At 39.8% G+C, this 20,251-nt stretch overlaps 1 protein-coding gene across 3 annotated transcripts in view; it reads left to right on the top strand.

Annotated features, from left to right (window-relative positions):
* Positions 1–20,188, top strand: part of SPTLC2 (serine palmitoyltransferase long chain base subunit 2) — a 74,945-nt gene extending 54,757 nt beyond the window's left edge. The window contains exons 10-13 of one of the 3 annotated variants that reach the window (XR_014585096.1): positions 7,273–7,408; positions 9,432–9,561; positions 13,964–14,819; positions 17,316–20,188. Coding sequence is in view for 1 of the 3 variants with exons in the window: in XM_083838285.1 (XP_083694411.1) it covers positions 7,273–7,408; positions 9,432–9,561; positions 13,964–14,083 (386 nt within the window). In the remaining 2 variants the exon portion in view is untranslated. Of the gene's footprint in view, positions 1–7,272; positions 7,409–9,431; positions 9,562–13,963 lie in introns of all 3 variants that reach the window. The other 2 variants (XR_014585097.1, XM_083838285.1) reach the window with 2 other exon arrangements.
* The last annotated feature ends 63 nt before the right edge of the window (positions 20,189–20,251 follow it).

The raw sequence follows: 20,251 nt of genomic DNA, 5'->3' as shown, positions 1-20,251 counted from the left end.
CTGGAGAATGATATATGTAACCAAGTTTTCATCACCAGCTTACTTTGATTTAAATAGTTCCAAATGTCAGAAGCCACAGGCTTTCTGAATTAGAAATTATCACTTTTTCTTCTGTCTGGCCCTTTGATAGAAGCATATAGGGAGAAGAGCCTCTATGCTAATGAAATAATGCTCTGTCTTCAGTCATTGATGCTGATGCTCCCAGGAAAACAAACAAGGAATGCTGCAACCTGATCCATGTCCTTTCCATGTAGCATGTTTGGCCACCTTATCTCTTGTTTGGGGAGCAGGACATGATGGTATCGCTTTGTTCTGTCTTCATAATGGATTGTGGCTTTTTTCTGTTTTCAGCAATGGCTGGACATCCTACTATTTTTTGTGATCTTTAAATGTACAGATCTGGTAAAAATGTTAGTAAGCTGCATAGTCAAAGATTTCCATATAACTGGGTTGTAGGTTAGCCATGTCATTTTGGAATGATGGTGGGTGCTGCAGAACATACCCTTCTGCTAGTTCTTTTTATTCCATGCAAGGACGTGGAGGCTCCGTTGTTACTAACAACAGTCAGTAAACGTTACTGCTCGGGTTATAAAATGCTTTTCAGTGGTGTTTCCTGAAGGAGGTTGAGATCTGCTTCTTTGATGTTTTTTGACACGTGTACACACGTTTCCCCTCCCCAGCTACCATAATCTGCACAAGTACTGTTATTTGACTGAGTGTTACCTTTTAGTTAGCTTATTTTATTTTTGTTAAGAGATCAGAAAATAGAATTGTTTAATCTTGGGAAAACATTTATACATGGGAGCAAAGTTTTATTAAATTCCCTAGCTTGTGGCCATCAGGAGAAGAGGAGGATAAGAAGCCAGCCCAGGTAGAGTCCTGCAGAATCAGTAGACCTCCTAGCAAAGTACCCCCGCTGAGGTCATCCTTACATAAGTAAAGCTGTGGTATTTTTGTCAGGGTAAACTTACTCTGGGGTAAACCCCTTCCTTGACTGAAATAAGCTATACGAAGAGAAGTGATTGGGCTGCAAATCAGGGATGGTCCATCTGTCAGTACGTGGCTTAGTGCTTCTCACCTCCAACACCTCTGCACTAGCAAGAGTTTATAAGGTGGGACGAGCTTGAAAAATATGAAACAAATTACTGTAGAGATTGAAAGTAACTCCTGTGCTAAGAATTAATGGAGTATTTCCATCTCAGAGACCTTATGGATTTGATATCAAGATTAATGTGCCCTAATCTTTACTTCTAGCTGGTAACTTAAAAGTTGTCCTTAATATGCTGCAGCCAATCTTCTTAATAAAACATATTTCTTGTTAGACACATACTGATTCTTATTAGAGGCAGTGTGCTATTATCAGAGTTGCATCATCACAGGTTTTCAGAGAAATCTTAGAAATATCTGCTAGTAAATGTTTGAATTTTGTTGCTCACATAATAGAAACTGGAACTGAGAACATTCCGTTATATTACAGCTTGAGCAGTTACAGCGAAACTGAGTACTTGGGGCAATAAATATCACAAGTGGGATGATTATGCATGTAATGAATAGCAGTCTGTTCATATCAAGAGTTTTCTTTTATTCCAAGTTTTCCATTAAATCATTAAAACTGAAGATGTTAGCTGCCACCGGTATGTAAGATAAAGGCATGAAACTGCTCATCTTAACCATGACAGCGTTGGCAACAAAAAAAAATGGGTTGAATTAAAACTGCAAGATGAAAACTGCGTTGGAGAGCTATAAAATTAGTTAATGAACAAGCGTATAATAATTCTGTGATAGCTATCTAATGTGACACTTTCCATTGAACAGGTATCTGTTCACTAATTAGCACTGTACTGCAGCTTGAGCATACAAATGCATTTCACTGCTCAGGAACCATTTTTAAAGATGACCTGCTATGTTGCTTTGAAGTCTCTGTAAATAGAGTTGATTCAAGATTTAAACATTTAGCTTCTCATGTATTCCTCCAAGTTTCTGTGTTTTAGATCCAGGTGACAGCGATCCCTAGTGTGACAAGAGAATAAAATCCCACTTGTAGGGTTTTTGTTTATTTTTCCCCAACTGAAGTTGGTTTGCCTCTCTAAGAGTTCTGTGTCAGTTGGTCGGCAGTTTGTATACAATGCAACATGCCTTTTTATTTCTCAAGAAGCCTTGCTGATTAAGTGTTGCATTGTCTAGAAGGACAGATTTGTGATTGCTTTCTCATTACTGCTTTGAGATCACAAGAAGGGGGAGAAACAAATACATCCTAATTGAACTAAATTTTCTCTCGAGTCCAATACCATCTATGATAGCTGATTCGTCAGCCTTAATAGATGACAGGAACAATACAAATAGTAGATCTTTGTTAGCAGAGTCTTTTCCACAAACGCTAGGGCAGCTTTGTTCTTTGTAGAGATGATTTTTAGTGTGAAATAGAGAAGTTGCTCTGATCTAAGAGATCCCCCCAAGAATATATTCATCCTGGCCATGCAAAAAAAAAAAAGTTTCTGGGCAATTTTCATTGAACTGCATTTTGCTAAATAAGAGCTGTCTTGTATACTTGTACAAATCCTTGCAGTATTTGGATGTCTAGTGTAAACATGAATTTCTATGTGAAGAGAGCAGTGTGGCTGAATGAATATTTAGCCATCTCTGTTCATCTGTCTCACTGGTAAAGCACCCATTGCAAGAACAGTTCAGGTTTGGAGTGGGGGAATGTGCAACCATCTTTTTTTATTCTGCAGATAACTAAGGTAAGTATCAATTTAATTTCTGCTTTAAAATTCTTGAATAAATCCTTTCTTAAATCTCTCCTAGATTCTGTTTCCACTGTAACTTATGTTTGTTTGAGTGATAGGACCTTTAAAGCAGAGGCAGTCACAAGTGATGATGTATCATTCTTCTCACCTGTAGGACTCTATCCTGGCAAAGGTCCTGATTTTCTTCCCATGTGGCTTTAGATTCATAATTGAGTGCTTTCTCTAGAGTGGATTTTTTCCCCTGGAAGACACTAGCTGTATTGTTTTAATATTATTGCTTGACTCCTTATGTATTTGTAAGATGTAATATGCTGCTCTTCGTTTATTGTAAAATACCCGAAAAGAATAGATAAACTGTCCCTCAGCACAAATCCAGAAACACCGTCATTTGAAGCTTGCTTAGAAGTGGGCAAAAATTGCTATTCATATTGGAGGTATGTGCTAAATATTTGAAGAATGATGAAAATGCTACAGTCATTAAGCCATTACCCACTGTATTGGTCCAGCTTGGAGTATTGAACCCTTCTGCTGCAGAAACTCTAAAAGCCTGAGGTAACTGCACTTGACAGAATGGGCAAGTAATTTGCTTAGAGTTTATAAATGCAAAAGCATCTATCTGGCATTCTTGGCCACGAAGAGTTGATGATAACCATGGTGTTATGGGCAGTGCAAAGGTCTGAGAGGAGTTCTTGGTAGCTTTCTCCGCAAAGCTGCTGCTGATGCAGGAGTTGATGCTTGTTTACTAGCACTTGGGATAGGAGGGCTGCAACTCTGCACCGAGTCTGCTGTGCTTCTGCACTTACGTGTAAGGCAAAATGTTGGTATGGAAGTGAGCCAAGTCAGTTTAAAGTGACTGTTGTCATCGTGGACTGGTACAAGGCTGTGTCAAGTAAAAACACATTCCTCTTCTGTCAGCTATAAATACTGAGCTCATCTTAGCTACCCAAGCAGAGGCAATTACTGCATTTCTTTGTTCTTGCTTCGTTCTCTGCTGAATCCACACAACTATAGCTCTGAGCTGAGGGCTGTAAAGGGAGAGTTTCTCCCCCTTAGTTGGCGTGTGACCCTTACTTCTGATACCACGGCAGCACGTGCTTTAGGGGATAAATGTGGGCTTTAGATTAAATGATGTCCTGGCTGCTACAAGCAAGAAAGTGTTTTACTCAATTGTAAGAGCAATCTTGTTATGACTGCAGTAAACTTGTAAAAGGGTACAGAAGCAGAGGATAAGTTATTAATTAATACTCCAATTCCAGCAAAGGTCTGTCAGTAGCTGGTTTAAGCTATTTACGGGGCCCATAAGGGACTTCAGATCAGTTGCTGTGATAAGGGGTTCTAGTTTTCTAGCCTTTTAAAGAATTCACTTCCAGTAATCCTCCCTTTCTTCCCTCCCTGAAGGTCATCACATTCCAGTTTCCTAGATTAAAGGATGTTACCAGAATTGTTGCACAACTCCTATTTGAGAACAATTGGCAGGGTGGTGTCTGAGCAAGCCTTCTTTGAGTGGTCTTAAAATGAAGCTGCGTACTGCCAAGAAAGCCAGATGCTGGAAGAGTGTTGCAGTCCTGGCAGTCTCTCTAGGCCTTCAGTTGAGCAGACGTGGACAGAGCTCTGAGCTTCAGAAAATACTTGGGCTGGGAAGGGATTTTGAAGTCCTGTTTGAATGCTTGAACATGGTTTGGGTAGGAGTGGGATTAGTGGTACTGGTTACCTCGTCACTGCTGTCTCAGAGCACTGCTTGCTTCAACTTTGTGGTCACAGACCCACAGCTAAAATTGTAGTAGCAATGAACAGCCTGCTACACCTTTGTGCATCAGTGAGGCTGAACCAGCACATTTTAACAGATCTTAAGACTGGGTGCATGCTTTTTGCCTAATATTGTAAATCCTACTTAAATAGCATGTGGCATCACTCTTCAAGTGCAGGATTTTATATTGGATTAGGAGACGAAATACACTGACATGCAGAGGAGAGGAGCTGAACGCAGTACAGGGAGAAAGGAAAGTGCAGGGGAAGGAACCTTTGCCAGGTTCTTGTTCAATACCTGGGTGCTTTGCTTACCTACAGCTACAGCTCTTTTTCAGAAGGTGGTAGTGACGCGTCATAGGTAGTGAGAAGACACCACTAAATACACTTTCAAGTTCTCAGTAATACTGCTGTAGCCGTGGTGGCAAGTTTTTAGAGAGGTAATTATTTCATTAAACTGACAGATGATTCTGGAGCAGAGTAAATGCTGACAAGCTTTTGAGACCACAAACCTGAAGATTGTAAGCATCTTCCACATCTATTGGTTGCTGTAATAGGTGTTTGTGTGTGTAGGGAACTGAGAGATTTGCACATGAAACTTGTTTACATCTCAAAGCACCCTTCAATCTGTAAGGACAAATCTAGAATCATAAACTCTTTTTATGGGAAAAAGTTTACGGAAGACTGTGAACCAGTTGCCAACTACAAATTAAGGTTGCTCTTTAATCTTTAGCCTGGAAGGCTCCCAGCAATTTGGAAAATGGTGTGAGTATATAGAGGGGAAAACTATAAAGGTGCAGAAGTTTCTTCTCCTGCTTGATACGCTGTAAACTTCCTGCTGTGTGGTATGGGAGGATCTGCATCCCTGGCTGTGGGAGAGGGGCAGATCACAGCAGCAATACCCAGCCGTGTTCATTACCTTACCACTCCTGCAGCGGTGAAATTTCATGTTTATTTTGATGGGATTATAAATCACTGACCTGGAATGTTGTCAAAAGTTGTGCATTTTTGTGTAGGAACAAGTGGATGCAGCTTTCTCAGAAGGTACCATGGTACCTTTTTATTCCCCCTGATTGTAGATAGCTCTTTCCAGCTGTTCTTGGACATCTGTGTTTTTATTGATTGCCTGAATGTTAGAAATGCAAGAAGTGACATTTGGTCTGCTATCTCTGGTCTCCTGGAGTAGGTTGAAGATTTTTGTTTGTTTTTTCACCTCATTTTGCAGGCTGGCGTATTTAAATAACCAAGTAATTGGTTTGAAAACATAGAGAAAAAGCTGGGTCTCAGCTAGAGGATCTGATCTAATGTGAGCCAGATACAAAATAAGTTTTGTAAGCACAAAATGCATTTGTGTTTTACTGAAATCTTGCTGTTTTGGGGGGAAGAGGAATTAAGATTCTGCAGAAACTCTGGGGGATAAAAGATTAAGAAATAAAGCTGTTAATGGAGGAGAAGAGATGTTTCAAATGGCAGCGAGTACAATTAGAAATACCAGTTCCTGCCCACTAATGATGGGCCAAGTTTTGCAAACAGGTTTCATTATTTTTTTCCTTATGCTTTGCCTTTGATGGGATTTTGCCTTTGATTGCATGGTTGTGGGTGGAATGTCTGATACTCTTGGCTACAAAAACCGTATAGGTTCTTAAAACTACATTTGTTCTGGCCTGGAGCATAGCTATGTGGGTGTGGATGTCTCTGAGGCCTGGCGTTCCTTTTGGGTAATCACCTTATGTTAGCTACGAGTTTAAAGGGAGACTATTAATATCTAGCAGCCAACTTCACTATGTGGCATATATCAGCACTGGAAGATTTAGTGCTTTGGTATATGAATTACTCATTTAGTGAAGGCTGTGTCTGGATGATCAGTTATCCAAAAATATACTCTGTGGACCAGAGACAAGCAATTATAAATGTTACCTACTTATCATAGTCTTATGGCAGTGTTTTATCTCTTAAACACATTACAATATTAGTTAATCAGAAATGCATCATTGCATTCATCTACTTAGGTGAGAATATGTGGATCTTTTAAAATTTAACTGATAAATAGGTTGTCCAATGCATATCTGGGTAGCTGGAGTATTTAAATTATACCAGCAATCCAATGTTCTGTGTACTAATTTTGCCAAATGTCAAAAAAAAAAAAAAAAAATAGGCTGAACGCATGATAAATTGACTGCTGTTGCTTGTGCAAAGTGATCTGGATTATCAGAGGTAATCTGTTTAAATTAAACCCAGCTCACTTTCACTGAGAAAGGTTAGAGAGCAGCCACATGATCAGTTCAGCAAGCAGATTCAGGTGGAAAATGGTAAATTTCATCAATGCAGGCAGGCAGGATAATACGTAGTGAAGAGCTTGAGCTGATACGTGTTCAGTAACTATTCCAAGTGTAAGCAAACTCTTCTTTGACGTGCAGTTATCAGTGAATTTTGAGCAAATTTTGCAGCTTGCTTAAAAGCAGGCTTCTATATCATTTTGTCAGATTTGTATCTCTTGATACAATTCTGATGCAAACAAACTAGGGAGTTCTTGGATTTGACAATTATGCTTGTCCATTACGCATGTCTTAGTCCATTCAGCTACAGCCTTATCTGAAAATGAGTAATTAATCTTGATTACATGAGAAAAATACAGATGAGAATTCAGTTTGTTCCAACTTTAACACTTCCATAAGCACAAATGATACATTCATAGTCTGTAGTGTAGCTAGAGGTCTTGTGCTGCAATTACACATGTGATTTAGGACTGTTGTGTTCATGGTCTTAATTTCTTTTCTAGGGAAAGAGTGTGTGCAGCAGCTAGCAGAGAACACAAGGTATTTCAGGAGACGACTGAAAGAGATGGGCTTTATCATCTATGGAAATGAAGATTCCCCTGTTGTGCCTCTGATGCTGTACATGCCAGCAAAAATTGGGTAGGTTTAACAGGGTAACTTCTCATCCATCTACTTTAAAGCTAGGATGCTAAAAGAATATTAAGACTTCTGTAAATGTAAGGGAAGACTGTTCTGTTTTTTACTTCTGTGACCATTACTAAGTTTTGTAAAACATAGGAACTTCCTATAAGTGATCTGGATAAAACTGGGGCTTGTAGCTTGGGGCTGCGGGAGAGCACTTCAGAGAAGCAACTTTTAAAACGTGACATGCAGTAGTAAAGCTTTCATCTTATTTATGTGTAAAGTGCATATATGCGCTAAAGAGAAGCCAGAATTGATTGGAAATTCATATAAGAATGTTAATGGAAGAACTTCTCAACAGTTCGTGGATCAGAAGCAGCGAACATTTCCATAGCTGAACTTTGGAAAATCAAAAAACAATAACAGTGATAATAAAATAAAAAAGAGAAGGGGGAACACACTACTACTGTAATGATAAATCCCCAGTATTTTAACCAGTCTGGATTTAATAGCTAATGCATAATTATTGTAAGTACAAATAGAATGCTAATACATGTTTTTTTTAGAAATGCTTGTGGACTGCTGTGTGGGTACTTAAGTCTAAAATTTTGCAAACAGGATATAACTTGTATATTAAAATATTTTGCAATGTAAACATCCTGATTTCAATGACAACTTGGCTTTGACAGCTGCTTTTTAGTGTCCATGTATAACGCAGTGCTCAACCAACACTTTCAGATTTGGAAAGCATAGCCTCGTTTTAAGCAGTACAGAACACCTTTAGTGTTCTTCTAGCTCAGCTAGTCTTTGGTCTGGCTAAGCTGTGATTCCATGAGGGAACAAATATCTAGCTCTCTTCATGAAGCTAGATATGGTTGTCTTCCACCCTCCTCAGTGCAACCAAATTTAAAAGGCCCCATAATCTTTATGGGTGCTGTGGAGCCTGCGGTATGTGCTGTCCAGCACATAGTACGTACTGTGTCTACCTTCCAGCTGTTCTACTAATCAGTGCAATCTTTTCCCTGGAAATGTTCATGAAAATGTTTGCTAGCTGAGCATTTGGGCAAGTAGCTGAGTTAAAAATAGGCAAGAGCACAGAGCTCTGACAGTTGGCCATTGGGGTCTACATTGGGTCTACCTCATTGTTTCTTTCTCTCTTGAAGTCTTTTTCAAATTTGAGAGTGCTAACTGATTACAAAATAAAGTATACCAGAATGTACTTATAAATAAGAAAAATTGTTGCAGCAGAAGGCAGAAAACGTTAAAAAAAAAAAAGTAAAAGTGCATTCTTGTTGTAAATATTCATAAATCTTAGTTCATTGCTACTTCTAAAGACAAAGACAAGAAGGTCAGTTTAAAAGGGCTGAACCATTTCCTGTGGCCTCTAGAAACACCCACAATTGCACTGCCATTACGGAAAGAATCTAGATACTCATTCCTCTCATCGCATACGTCACAGCCACTAATTTCTTTAATCATTGTAGTAATTAGTTTTGTGAAGATATTCTGTGACTGTTGATTGAGATTTTTGCACCTTCCTTAAAAACGTTTGGTATTATATTAGATGACCTTAACTTATGGTGGCAATTTGAATGTTCCCATGAAAAGCACTTAAAGTCATACATTCTGTGACTCCATAATGTACCTGAATTTAATTTAATTGGTAGAAACAAACCATTTAGAAATAGCAGTATCATCTGCAGCAGGGGTGAATTCCTTGTGTAGTCAAACTTCTGAGCCTAAGTCTCAGTTTCCTATCAGAAATATTTTCAAGTTTAGGTTACAAATCCATTTGGAAACAGCCTGCTAAAAGACCAGCCCCTGCCACGTACGGTCATCCCTAGCTTACCACCTGGGGATTGAAGTAGAGGGCCTTGCGACTGGACATTCTACCTCCGCAAGAAAGCACCAGAAGCTCTGAGTTTCAATGTTCCTGGCTTGTTTAATAAAGGCCAGTATGGGTTAACATACTGAGACCTTTATGCTGACATTCTATCTCCTCCGGTATCATTCTGACAATTTTCCTTGTTCTTTCTGGTAGTGCATTTGGGCGTGAGATGCTAAAGCGGAACATTGGTGTTGTGGTTGTAGGCTTCCCTGCAACCCCAATCATCGAGTCCAGAGCCAGATTCTGTTTGTCTGCAGCTCATACCAAAGAGATGCTCGATACGGTAAGTGTCTCATCTTGTCTTCCTCTTGCTTATGCCTTCTATAAACAGAGATAACAATTGTGGGGTTTTTTTTGTAGACTGGTTTGATGTTTGGTATGCAAATTAGTTGAACCTAATGTTCAAAGCCTTGTGTAGTAGAGCTGGCAATGACACTATTTCTTTCCTTTCCCCAACAAAGCAGAATGGCTGCCTTCAGTAAATTTCAGAAACTTTTTCCCATTTCAAGTATGCAAGAGGGACAGTCTTGTTCCCTTAAGACACTGCTTTTTCCCTTCTCTAGAGGCTCTGCCTTCAGTTCTTGGGCTTGTGAAACTGAATCTTTTAAAAGAAAGGAAATCTGCTGCTTCTGATACTAGACACAAGTTGATTAAAAAAAAATGCCTAAGGTCCCACAGAACATCCGTATTCTTTTCAAGAGCAACTGCAAACCCCTTCATGTGGCTTACCAGTGAGCACATTCATTCCAAACATTACTATTCCAGTTCTTGTTTATGGCTTCAGAGCATTGTATCATAAATGATCCCCTCCTGAATGAGGCTGTGCCATGTGCAATGCCTTGCTGGCTCCTGCCCACACTAGACATGTTCCAGCAGGAGCCGCAACCCTCTTAAAGGAGGTCTATATTTCAATTAGGAGATGCTACTTTAAAAATTAAGGATGGGAGTTACTCTCTGACTAATTTAATTGACAGGGGATTTATGAATAAACCTGACTATCCTCCATACATTTTGAATATGGTAACTACATTCATTTTTGAGTCTTCTAAATAAGATAGACATATACATAGTCTGTCCTAGGCTCAGTCAGAGTTCTCCATTGTGATTTTTCCAGTTCTGCTGTTCTCTGACTCAGAGCCTAAGTTAGTCTGAGTCACAACCTTGAATTTAAGGAGGGTAGACTTTGCACTTTACAGAGGCTGCATGGAATAATCACATAGGATACGGTGCTGAAAAGAGAGGGTGAGGAGAACTGGTTGATTTTCCTCCCCCACCACTCCTCCAAGTGATTATCTCCAGGCTGTAGAATGGTCTATCCTGACATGCACGAAAGCAAAAGCAGTGGGAGTTCTGCATGGATGAACAAAACGACAAAACTGAAACATGAAATGAAAGCATGTAAGAGGTGCAAGCAGGACCCGAAAGGAATACAGAGACGTTGTCCTCAGCATGCAAAGATGAGGTCAGGAAAGCCAAAGCCCACTTGGAGCTGAATGTGTTCAAGTACATGAAATACAGCAAGAAGGGCTTTTTTAGGGATATTTGTAGCGAAAGGGAGACTAAGGGAAACGTGGGGCTGCTGCTGAATGGCATAGGAACCTAGTGACAAAGTACATGGAAAAAGTCAAGTTACGTGCTACCTTTATTGCCTTAGTCCTTACTGATAAGGCTTGCATTGAAGAATCTGAAGGCCCATGAGGTCAGTGAGAAATCTTTGAAAGTATTTTCAAATATATTATGGACAAGAAGGTGGCTGGGAATAGTCATGATGGAATTATCAAGGGGAAATCATACCCAGTGTCCAAGTATGATCAGGCACTAACATTTTGTAGCATGAACAGCGAGTAGGAGCTGTAATATAAACAGACTTTTACCAACAAGTCAAAAAAGGTTTCAGACTGTTCATCCTTCGCTGCCACAGAACTTCTTGCTGTCAGCTAGTCTTTGTCTTCTCTGTTAGCAACTAGCTGGAGTCTTAATCTTAACAAGCTGTTTTCACAGAATGTTTACAAGTACTATACTTGCTCTTTTCCAAAAACAATCTGCAACTTTTATTAGCCTGCTTAGGAAAAGAGTTTTTTGTTTTTAATCAATCTGCTTACAAGTCTTTCAACTTTACAGAAAATATTTAAAGTTTTGTGCATTTAGCTCTGAAGACTCATTTCTGCAGTACCCATGTAGGTGCTAAATGCAGTAAACCAAAAGAAATACTTGTTTAATATATTAGGGCTTGTCTGCCTAAGAAAATTAATCAAGGACAAAATGAGGTGTGAATTTTGAAGTGAATGAAGAAATCTTGATTTAATTCAGTATGTGGAGGCTTTGTTCCAAGTTGGCATAAACCACTTCAAAGTTCAAAACAACTGAATGCTCTGAACCCAGAACACTGGCAAGGGGAGTTAATAAGGAGCAAGTCTTTGTGTCGGTGACTTTGTGTTGTGTTTTTCTTGTGTTGTAGTGAAAGGGAGTTGATTTCAGGCAGCTAGTAATTAAGGCAGCATCAGATCTGATCCCTCTGCTGAACTGTGGCAACAATATCCAAGAGGAAAAAAAATGAAATGAGTACAAGTGGAAAGAGCTGGCAGAGAGCTTCTACAAGTCCGAGACAGGAGAACTGGGTAGCCCATCCACGTGTGCATGGATGCTAACTAGTGCTATTACCGTGGCATTTTTTCTAAACAAAATTAATCCAGGTTTGGACTATGGGGAAGAGAAGCTTGTCTTGTTAAATGCTGATATTTGTAATGCTTCCTTGTTCTTATTAAATAAGCCCACATGATGGGGGAACAGTTCTCAGTTACAATTTTAACTGTTTTATGTAAATAAAACTTCCTTGCCTGAAAATATTTGGCTCAGGATCAGAGTGAAGTCCCTCATAACCTGCATCCCTGTGGGCTGGTGCTTTCTTTTCAGTGATGAAAAATATATTACACTCTCCTGAAGTCAGAGTTCACCAATGCCATTTCCTTTGTACTTTTTGGTAGTCACATGGACCTTTTTGTTTTAAATTAATAAAATCCTAAATCTGTGTTCAAGAATAACAGTTAACAGGCTCTTTCAACAGAAATTCAACCTTAAATTGTTTCCATATGGGGTCTTTACTTTAAGCTCTGGCAAACTGTGCCCATGCTCTTGGAGTTTTGTTGTGCTTTTTTTTTTTTTAACTGAGGTCCAACTTCTGGGCTTGTCATTCCCCCAGATTTTAGAGTGGAGAAGTTCTTGCTGCCAGATATAACAAGCATGAGGGGCCATTGTTTAAAGAAACAAAAACTTGGACTGTTCATCCAGGAAGGAAAAGCATGTGGGGATATTAACCACCGTCTGCCAACTATTCTCAGGAGACAGGCATCTGACCCAAAACATGTTAAAATTAGAGCATTACTGTTGAATCAGTGGCATTCTAAAGGAATGTTGAATGTACCGATCTGAACACATTTAAAATTCAAGGGAGTGCAGAATGCCAACGTTTGAGTTCAAAAATCACACTGAACTTGAAAGTCATCTTCTGCAACATCTTTGCCACTTGCCAGGTGTAGGATAATTAGCATCATATACTGTTAGAAATTCATCTGCAGCAATTGACTTATTTTTGGACATTGTTCCAGGAATGATCTGTAGAGAAATAAATCAAAGCTTAGAGTTTGACTTTTAACAAATCCTGTTGTGAGACTCTCTTATCAAAGAGATTGCACGATTAAATGAATATTGACTTTCCTTATTATGCTTGCAGATGCTTGATCTCTGGTAAACTTCATATGATTTGCATGCGTTTCATATGGTGAAAGGTTTTGTTAGCTCACTAGCAGTGTTCTGGGCCATCAGTTGCTGAGGTGGTGTCTTTGTGGCAACAGTCCAGGAGGGTTGCTTTCCAGGGAGTTAAAAATAATAAAAAAAAAAATATGCTTGGGGTCCTACCTTGAATGACTTCTCCTTGGCAAAAAAAAAATCTCCCATACAATATTATGTATGATGTAGAGCTTGCATCTCTAGATGCATATGAGCAACTCAAATTAGTCAAATGCGGATATAACAAATACATCAACAGAAGCTGTTAGCATAATATCGCAGGCTGCTTTTCACTGCCTTGTAGTTTAAAAACAATAGTATTTCAGGCACAGTATATTAGCATGCACAATGATTTCATATTGAATGATGCAAAAAGAGGAATCAAACCTCCAGGTACATTTTTTCTGATTCAGCTTTATTAACCCCTTAGGAAGGGAGTCTTATTCGTAGGTTTGTGCCTGGTGTGCTCCACCAATAAGCACACAGTTGGAATCCACACAAAAGTCTTTTAATTAAATAATTAATTGCTGGGACTTGGGACTACAGGAGGAACACTGTTCCCAGCTGACCTGTCTATGAATAGGCATGGCTTTATTTTGGCTGACAGTGAAGTTTGGGGTAATATTGATGGGTTTTATGTTCTTGCCTTGGAGTTGGAGTAGTCAAGTAGGTAGGTGTAAGGTCACTCTCAGTTAAATGACCAGTGCTGCTCACTTGGTCTAGAGGCTTCCAAATACAAAAATAAAAAACAAATCCTGCACACCTCCAAACCTACAGACTTACAGCCTGGTGAAATCCTACTTTGCTGTCAGTGGTCTGTTGGCATGCAAAAATGAAGATGTGCTGATAGCTTTCTTGCATCTGTTTCCTCTGCTGATATACTGTGGTCTCTTTCTCAGGCTTTAAAAGAAATCAGTGAAGTTGGGGACCTTTTGCAACTGAAATATTCCCGTCACCGTTTGGTACCTCTCTTGGACCGGCCATTTGATGAGACTACATATGAAGAAACAGAAGACTGAGCTCCCTCCATGTGCCTTGGTGGGAGGGACACACCCTGTGGGACACTGGCACACAGCCCGCAGAGTCTGTGAACAACACACTTATGACTGCTTAGCATAAAAGACATTTCCTCACAATACTGAAGTGGCCACATCAGCTCTAAATGGCATTTTGTAAATAGGGAGAGGAGAAAAAAAAAAAAGCTTTGATTCCTGTGTCTTCAGGGTCTGGCCCTAGAGGTGCTTGGCTTTATTTTTTCATGTTGCTTTTTTTATTTATTTGTCTCAATAAGTTCACAGCAACCCGAGTTGGCTGTGGCTGATCAGCTCAGACTTTGTATGCACCATTAGCCTCCCAAATGCTGGCTGAGATGTTGTGAGCATGTGTGATGCTGGCATGGCAGCATTTCCAGTGTCACTGCTAGATGTCTGACCTTCCCAGTAAGGAGTGAGCCAACCTGTCTGTTCATTGGAAACTCCCTAGAGAAACTGTTGATTGCTAACTGGCGTATTTGACAAGATGGATAATCAACCAAAGCTTTTTCCTTTTGCAGTTACTTGTGTTTAAAACTTGAATTTAGCTTTTTTTAAAATAAATGTGTTGCTGACATGTCACTGACAGGACCATTGTTCCAAACATTATTTAGTTCTGTAAGCCACAGGCAGAAAGACTTCGGGGACTCTAGCCTCTTTTCCTTCCCAGTATGGATATCAGATTGTCTCCTGGTTTTGACAGTAATTGTCCTCTTGATATAGGGTAAGTGATGGAGAGATTTTTGTGTTAGTTATTTTTAAAATGGGATGATTTGTCTTCCTTCTGACATACTTCTGTTTTTTTAAAAAAAATGTTCTTTGTGTGTATTGCTTTCTCATCTTCAGATTATTTTTTCTTTTGCTTTAGAACTATTACAAAACCACGAACAAGTATATCTGGTAGCTGATAGGTTCTAGAAGGGTGCTTTTGGACTTAAGTAAACCATAGGAAGCCTTGTGCTTCCTGTTAAGACCAGAACCTCTGAACAAGCAGGCCTGTAAAATGGATGGCTATTAGGGAGCCGCTTATTTCATGCAGATCTGTGAAAGAATGATTGCTGCCCTTTGCCATACTGATCTTTTCTTGTCACGTATGAGATGTTCTTCTTTGTCCTTGTTGTCCAAGGCTCTTATGCAATGAGTATAGACAGCTTGTATCTTGTATGTTATGTTTCAATTAGCCAACAAAGTCTCCTAATTGGCAGCTGTATGTCTAGATAGGCCTTCCCCAAACAGAAACTGTCCTCACAACTGCGTTTGGTTTGAGGTCTTTGTTTTTCCATTTCTGTTACTGTGAGATCAAATTAATATTCACTGAGCCAGTTGCTGTTTGGAATCTTTATTTTTCAAGTTCCACGCTGTCTTACTCTGATCAAAGTTTAAAATAGACACCTTTCCTTTAGTGCACCTTAGAGGTGGTCTGCTCTGCAGCTTGAATTCTCTCAGTGAACAGAACAGATCATTGAAGAGATACCAAAAAAATTACAACAGGAGCCAGTTGCAGTATAGTTCTTGGTGTGTTTTTGTTTCCCTGGACTTGTAGGTTATTTGCAAAAATAGTAATGCTTTAACATTGTGTCAGTTGGGTTTGGGCCAGCTCTTGAGTTTGGGTTAGCATGATGCCCTTTGCAGGTGACAGTGGAGTTTCTTAAACAGATTCTTCATCTTAAAGCTAGAGCAGAATGCAGCTTAAAGCAATTTGGTGCTGCTATATATATATACACACACATATATTTACTTATATATTTATAAATTATAAATAAATATATAAGTTCTTTTATGTTCACTCTTTGGCTAATGGGGAAGGAGCTTTTTGGTCACTGGAACCAAGCGGAACCAAGTAGTTCTGCAAATACATCTAGTGAATTAAAGCAGAATTGGTTTCTATTTTATATAATATCTATCTTCACATCTTTATAGATCTTACTACATTTTAATGTAATGGCACTATGAAACACTGTTTCAGTTTTTCACCATTGCATTTCAGAAGTTTAATTACTTTAGAAGAACTAAAACTGACTGTTTTCAAACTAGGCCTGGGTAAGTGTTTCTGTCTTAGTCCCCTAAGTTGTTTGCTAGCCTTTTGGAGCGCAGTGTGTACACAGTCCAAGAAGTTCGTAACCTGCATGTGCAGCCTTGATGGCTATGGAGTAATCTCATTTGTTCAGCCACAGAGTGAGTAAACTGCACTTACATAAGCTTACTTTATCAGTTCGACCTTTCTCACCTGCATTCTGCCCAGGACTAGCTCTAACATTCCAGCAGGTGACCTGCTTTCTGACTTTGAGAAGTTTTACCTCAAAGAACTATTCTTTTTTTCTTTCTTGATTGTAGCAGGGAACAAGAGGACGTTGGTTGACTCGATCATGAAACAGTTTAAGAGCTGACAAAACCAACCAACTCAAAGGCATAGGCATGGGTCAGCGGAGAGCTATTTTGGGCCTTCCCAGACGTACAGCGTGCTGGTACCCACTGCATAGTCAGTCAGTTTGAAACTTGTGATGTGTTAAGTCAGAGATGGGTTATCACAGATTCTACAAGTCTCTAGTCTTAGTCTTGTCTCTGGGATTCAGTTTTAGGGCAGCTTATTTTTAGAAGGGAGGACAAAAGGCTGGATAAATATCAATAAATCAGATAACTCCTGTGTAATGCTTCTGGAACTGTCAGTGTTCTAAAATTATCCGTCTCCATACTGGGATTCCATTTGTACTTGTTGAAAGGAGATTGTGCTCATGCTAAACTTTGGCTCTTTAGTATCTTATTGCTGTGTTATGCTGTCTGCGTGACTTTGAATTCTGGGTTGCAAAGACATTTCAGAAATCGTTCAGGCAGTTAGTAGCATTTGCAAACTGCTTGGTTACATTTCAGCACTCCTATATCCTTTCTGAGAAGCAACATTTCCCCATACACACCCAAGGAGGTCTCTTATTTGGGGGAACCTGTTCTGCCACGGTCTGGTACCTGTTGAAACTACTTCTGAAAATTAAGCAGTCTAACATTTAGCACTTTCATGTTCAGTGAATTGTTAACTTAAAAGCCAGGAAAATCTTTTCACACCTACTGAAAAACTCCGCTCCCACAACCTAAGAAGCAAACCACTACTGGTTTGGTGCTAGGCAAGCCTACAGCATGTGTGCTGTCACGGTTACGTGTAGGGTGGATTGCTGATTTGATATTATGTACTGACCCAAAATCTGTCTCCTTTTTGTCCTGGCAGTAGAAGTGAATGAAAGAACCAATCTTGAGACATCACAAAGGAAGAAAAGCTGCTTAAGAAATAGACTTCAGTCCCTGCCAACTTCTCTGAGACATTGTAATTGAAAATGACTCCTGGTATTTCTTAAGAGATGCAAAATTCAAAAGAAAATGAAGGCTGCTTTTGAACAAAGGATTTTTGCCCTGTACTGTACATTGGCTAAACTTGCTTGTAAATATACAATAGTTATCTTCCCAGTACCGCTCTGAAGACCTTAGCAAGCAAGATTTTCACTCTGTTGAGCTGAGTGAAGAGTTCAGAAACATCATAGTTTTCAAGGCTGATGGCCATATTCTTTTAAGAAAGTAGAGAATCTCCTATTACCCAGCGAAGAGTAAGAGATCTGCTTCTTGTTAGAATCTGGCCTTGCCAAGTAGGAGACCTTTGCCTTAAGGAGCCGGATTCATAATTTCTCTTTAGTTCTTTGGAAGAGAGGAAAACCAAGTTTTTTTATTGTTTGTTGTTTGTTTGTTTGCTTGTTTTGTAATGAAGTGTTTGTTTTTGTTTCTACAGAAAACACAAACTCTTGTATAGTATCTGTGTATATGGTGTATTTAATTCTGTTCAGTTTCTATATTTTTTTTCCTTCTAAGTAGCATCCTTAGAGAGTTGTTCTGGTTCTTGGATTATTGGTGTAGCATGCTTCTGCTTTAGGCAAAGACTCAGGAGTGAACCAACCAAACATCTTACCATGATGAAGTCATTCAGGGAAGGAATTGCTTCATCATTCCTCTCTTGATGTTTCCTCTGAGAGTGCAGAAGTGGTACCCAGTGTCAGAGCTGCACCTTCGCACAGAGCAGGAAAGGGGAGTGTTCCAGTGAAATCAGTGATCTGGCCCTGTGCTGTGTGGATGAAGGAAATCTGACTTCCTGATACAGCAGAGATGGAGGAATGGGGCAGTCAGTCACCAGTTACTCTCAGCTGTACAGGGATCTTCCATGTGTACTGGAACAAGGATCCTTAAGATAGGAATGCAACTTTCAGTGGCCAGAGGGACACTTCTCTAAAACTTCTCCACACCAAGTAAACGTTTCCTTCTGTGCAAATTTTCACTTCTTTACCTCTGAAAAATATTCAGCTTACAGCAGTGTTCTCATGCAGAAGCCGTATTACCTATTCAGACAGATGATAGGAAAGGTTGGAGGAAAGCCGTGAGCATGAGATGCCCATTTCATCTAAGAGTCATCTAAGAGAAATCTAGCATTATTGTATCTGGAGTGCTGTGCATAAGCTCCCTCAATTCATCACGGAATGAAACTTGTGGAGATTTACCCCAGTGTAAAATGCTCTGTCTGAAACCCTACGGCTTGTGCTCGCTCTGTGGAAGAGCCAAGCATGCTGGGATCTGTGTGGGTTGCACCTTCTGTACGGAGAGCTGAGGTGCCTGCGGTCTGTTCTGCTCTAACCCTAGTGAAGCACAGAACGGTCTGCGAATGCCCGGGATTTACCCCTCATCAGGTGAATTGTTGGCTTCAGCTCTGGAGCTGGCACCCAAGTGGTATCGGACCACCATTTGGGGAAAAACACCGGTCATACGACCTGTGTAACTTGAACATGGTTTCAGAAAGAAAGCAAAACAACAAAAAACAACTCAGATGTCATTGTGATGGCTTGTATTCCTGTAAACATTCCCGGTCTTGCAAGTTGTTTACCTGTGAAAGACTTGGATGTGAATTTAAAGCACAGACAAAGTGTTTGTGTGACGAGGTACTGTGCATTATCTTTGAAGAGAAGTGTTTAGTGCAGGCATTGGAGCTGTTGTGTTTACATCCCCGAAAGGGGCTGGGTGAAGGAGGTGAGTGTGGTGTGTGTCGAAGGCCTTAAACTGTGACTCTTGGTATGAAGAACTGAAATTAAAACTGACCTTGAAGAATGCAGTGGATTTTAGCCCATGGAAGAATACTCTGTGCTCTTAGTTAAGCAATACGTACTGCTGTTTTCTTGGGGAGGGAGGGAGAGGTTCGACTCTATTTGTGTTTGAGCCTGGCGAGCAGCTGTTTAAGGAGCAGGAGAGGTGTCTGTATATGAAGGCCAAAAATAGTGCGGTTCTGCACTGATGTTCCTATGTAGCAAACATTGGTAACTGGTCCCTGGGCTGCTGAAAGCAGAATTACTGAGAGGGTCAGGGACTTCAAAAGCAGTGGCAGCTAGCAAATTAATTTTCTCAACGTTAGGTGAACAGGTCTCACTTGAATACGCCAGGGGTTGGTGCAGTTCCAGAAATACCCTTGGCTAAGTGAAATGTGCACCAAAACATCTGGACGTTGTAAAGCATTAACTTTTTTTGCCAAATCTCATGCTGTCCAGACAGTATTTCTGCTACCCCCTAACGGTATATTAAGCTAAATGCATCTCCAGCCTTCCGCTACTGACTTCAGGACAGTTTGAGAGAGATGAGAGTAACATTGGAGCCTGAGGCTTTAGGTTAGCAGTCCCAAAGCCAATGGTGGCCCACATTTCCACAAGCCCTGGGCAGAATTACCAAGTCACAGCACTTAGTCTTGAATTGCACTGTATTCCTATGCCTCTGTGTTGCTATAATGTACATAATATATTGGTTTTTTTTGTAGATAAGACATTTTAGATAAAATTTTTAAATGGGCTCCCCCCAAAATATTTTATGCCAGATGTCTAATTTTTTTTACACTTGGGATTAACATGAAGTCGGATGCTCTATGGGCAGGGAAAAGATAAAACAGATGGTACATTGGCTTTAAAAAGGTAACAATGCATGTAAAGAAAAAAAAAAACACTGGAGAAAAAAAAAACTGCTTGGGGAAAAAAATCCATTCAAATATATTCTATGTTCTGCATAATAAAGAATTTAAAAATAAAAGTTCTGTTGTGATTTTTCTTAAAGCTGTACCAATGGGGCTGAGAAAAGCTATAGCCTGTTTGA

The sequence above is a fragment of the Anser anser genome, assembly GCF_964211835.1.
Source record: "Anser anser genome assembly, chromosome: 5".
In the NCBI taxonomy this organism is placed as follows: Eukaryota; Metazoa; Chordata; class Aves; order Anseriformes; family Anatidae; genus Anser; species Anser anser.
The sequence above is the reverse complement of the archived record's forward strand: the minus strand, read 5'-3'. Positions and strand labels throughout refer to the sequence as shown.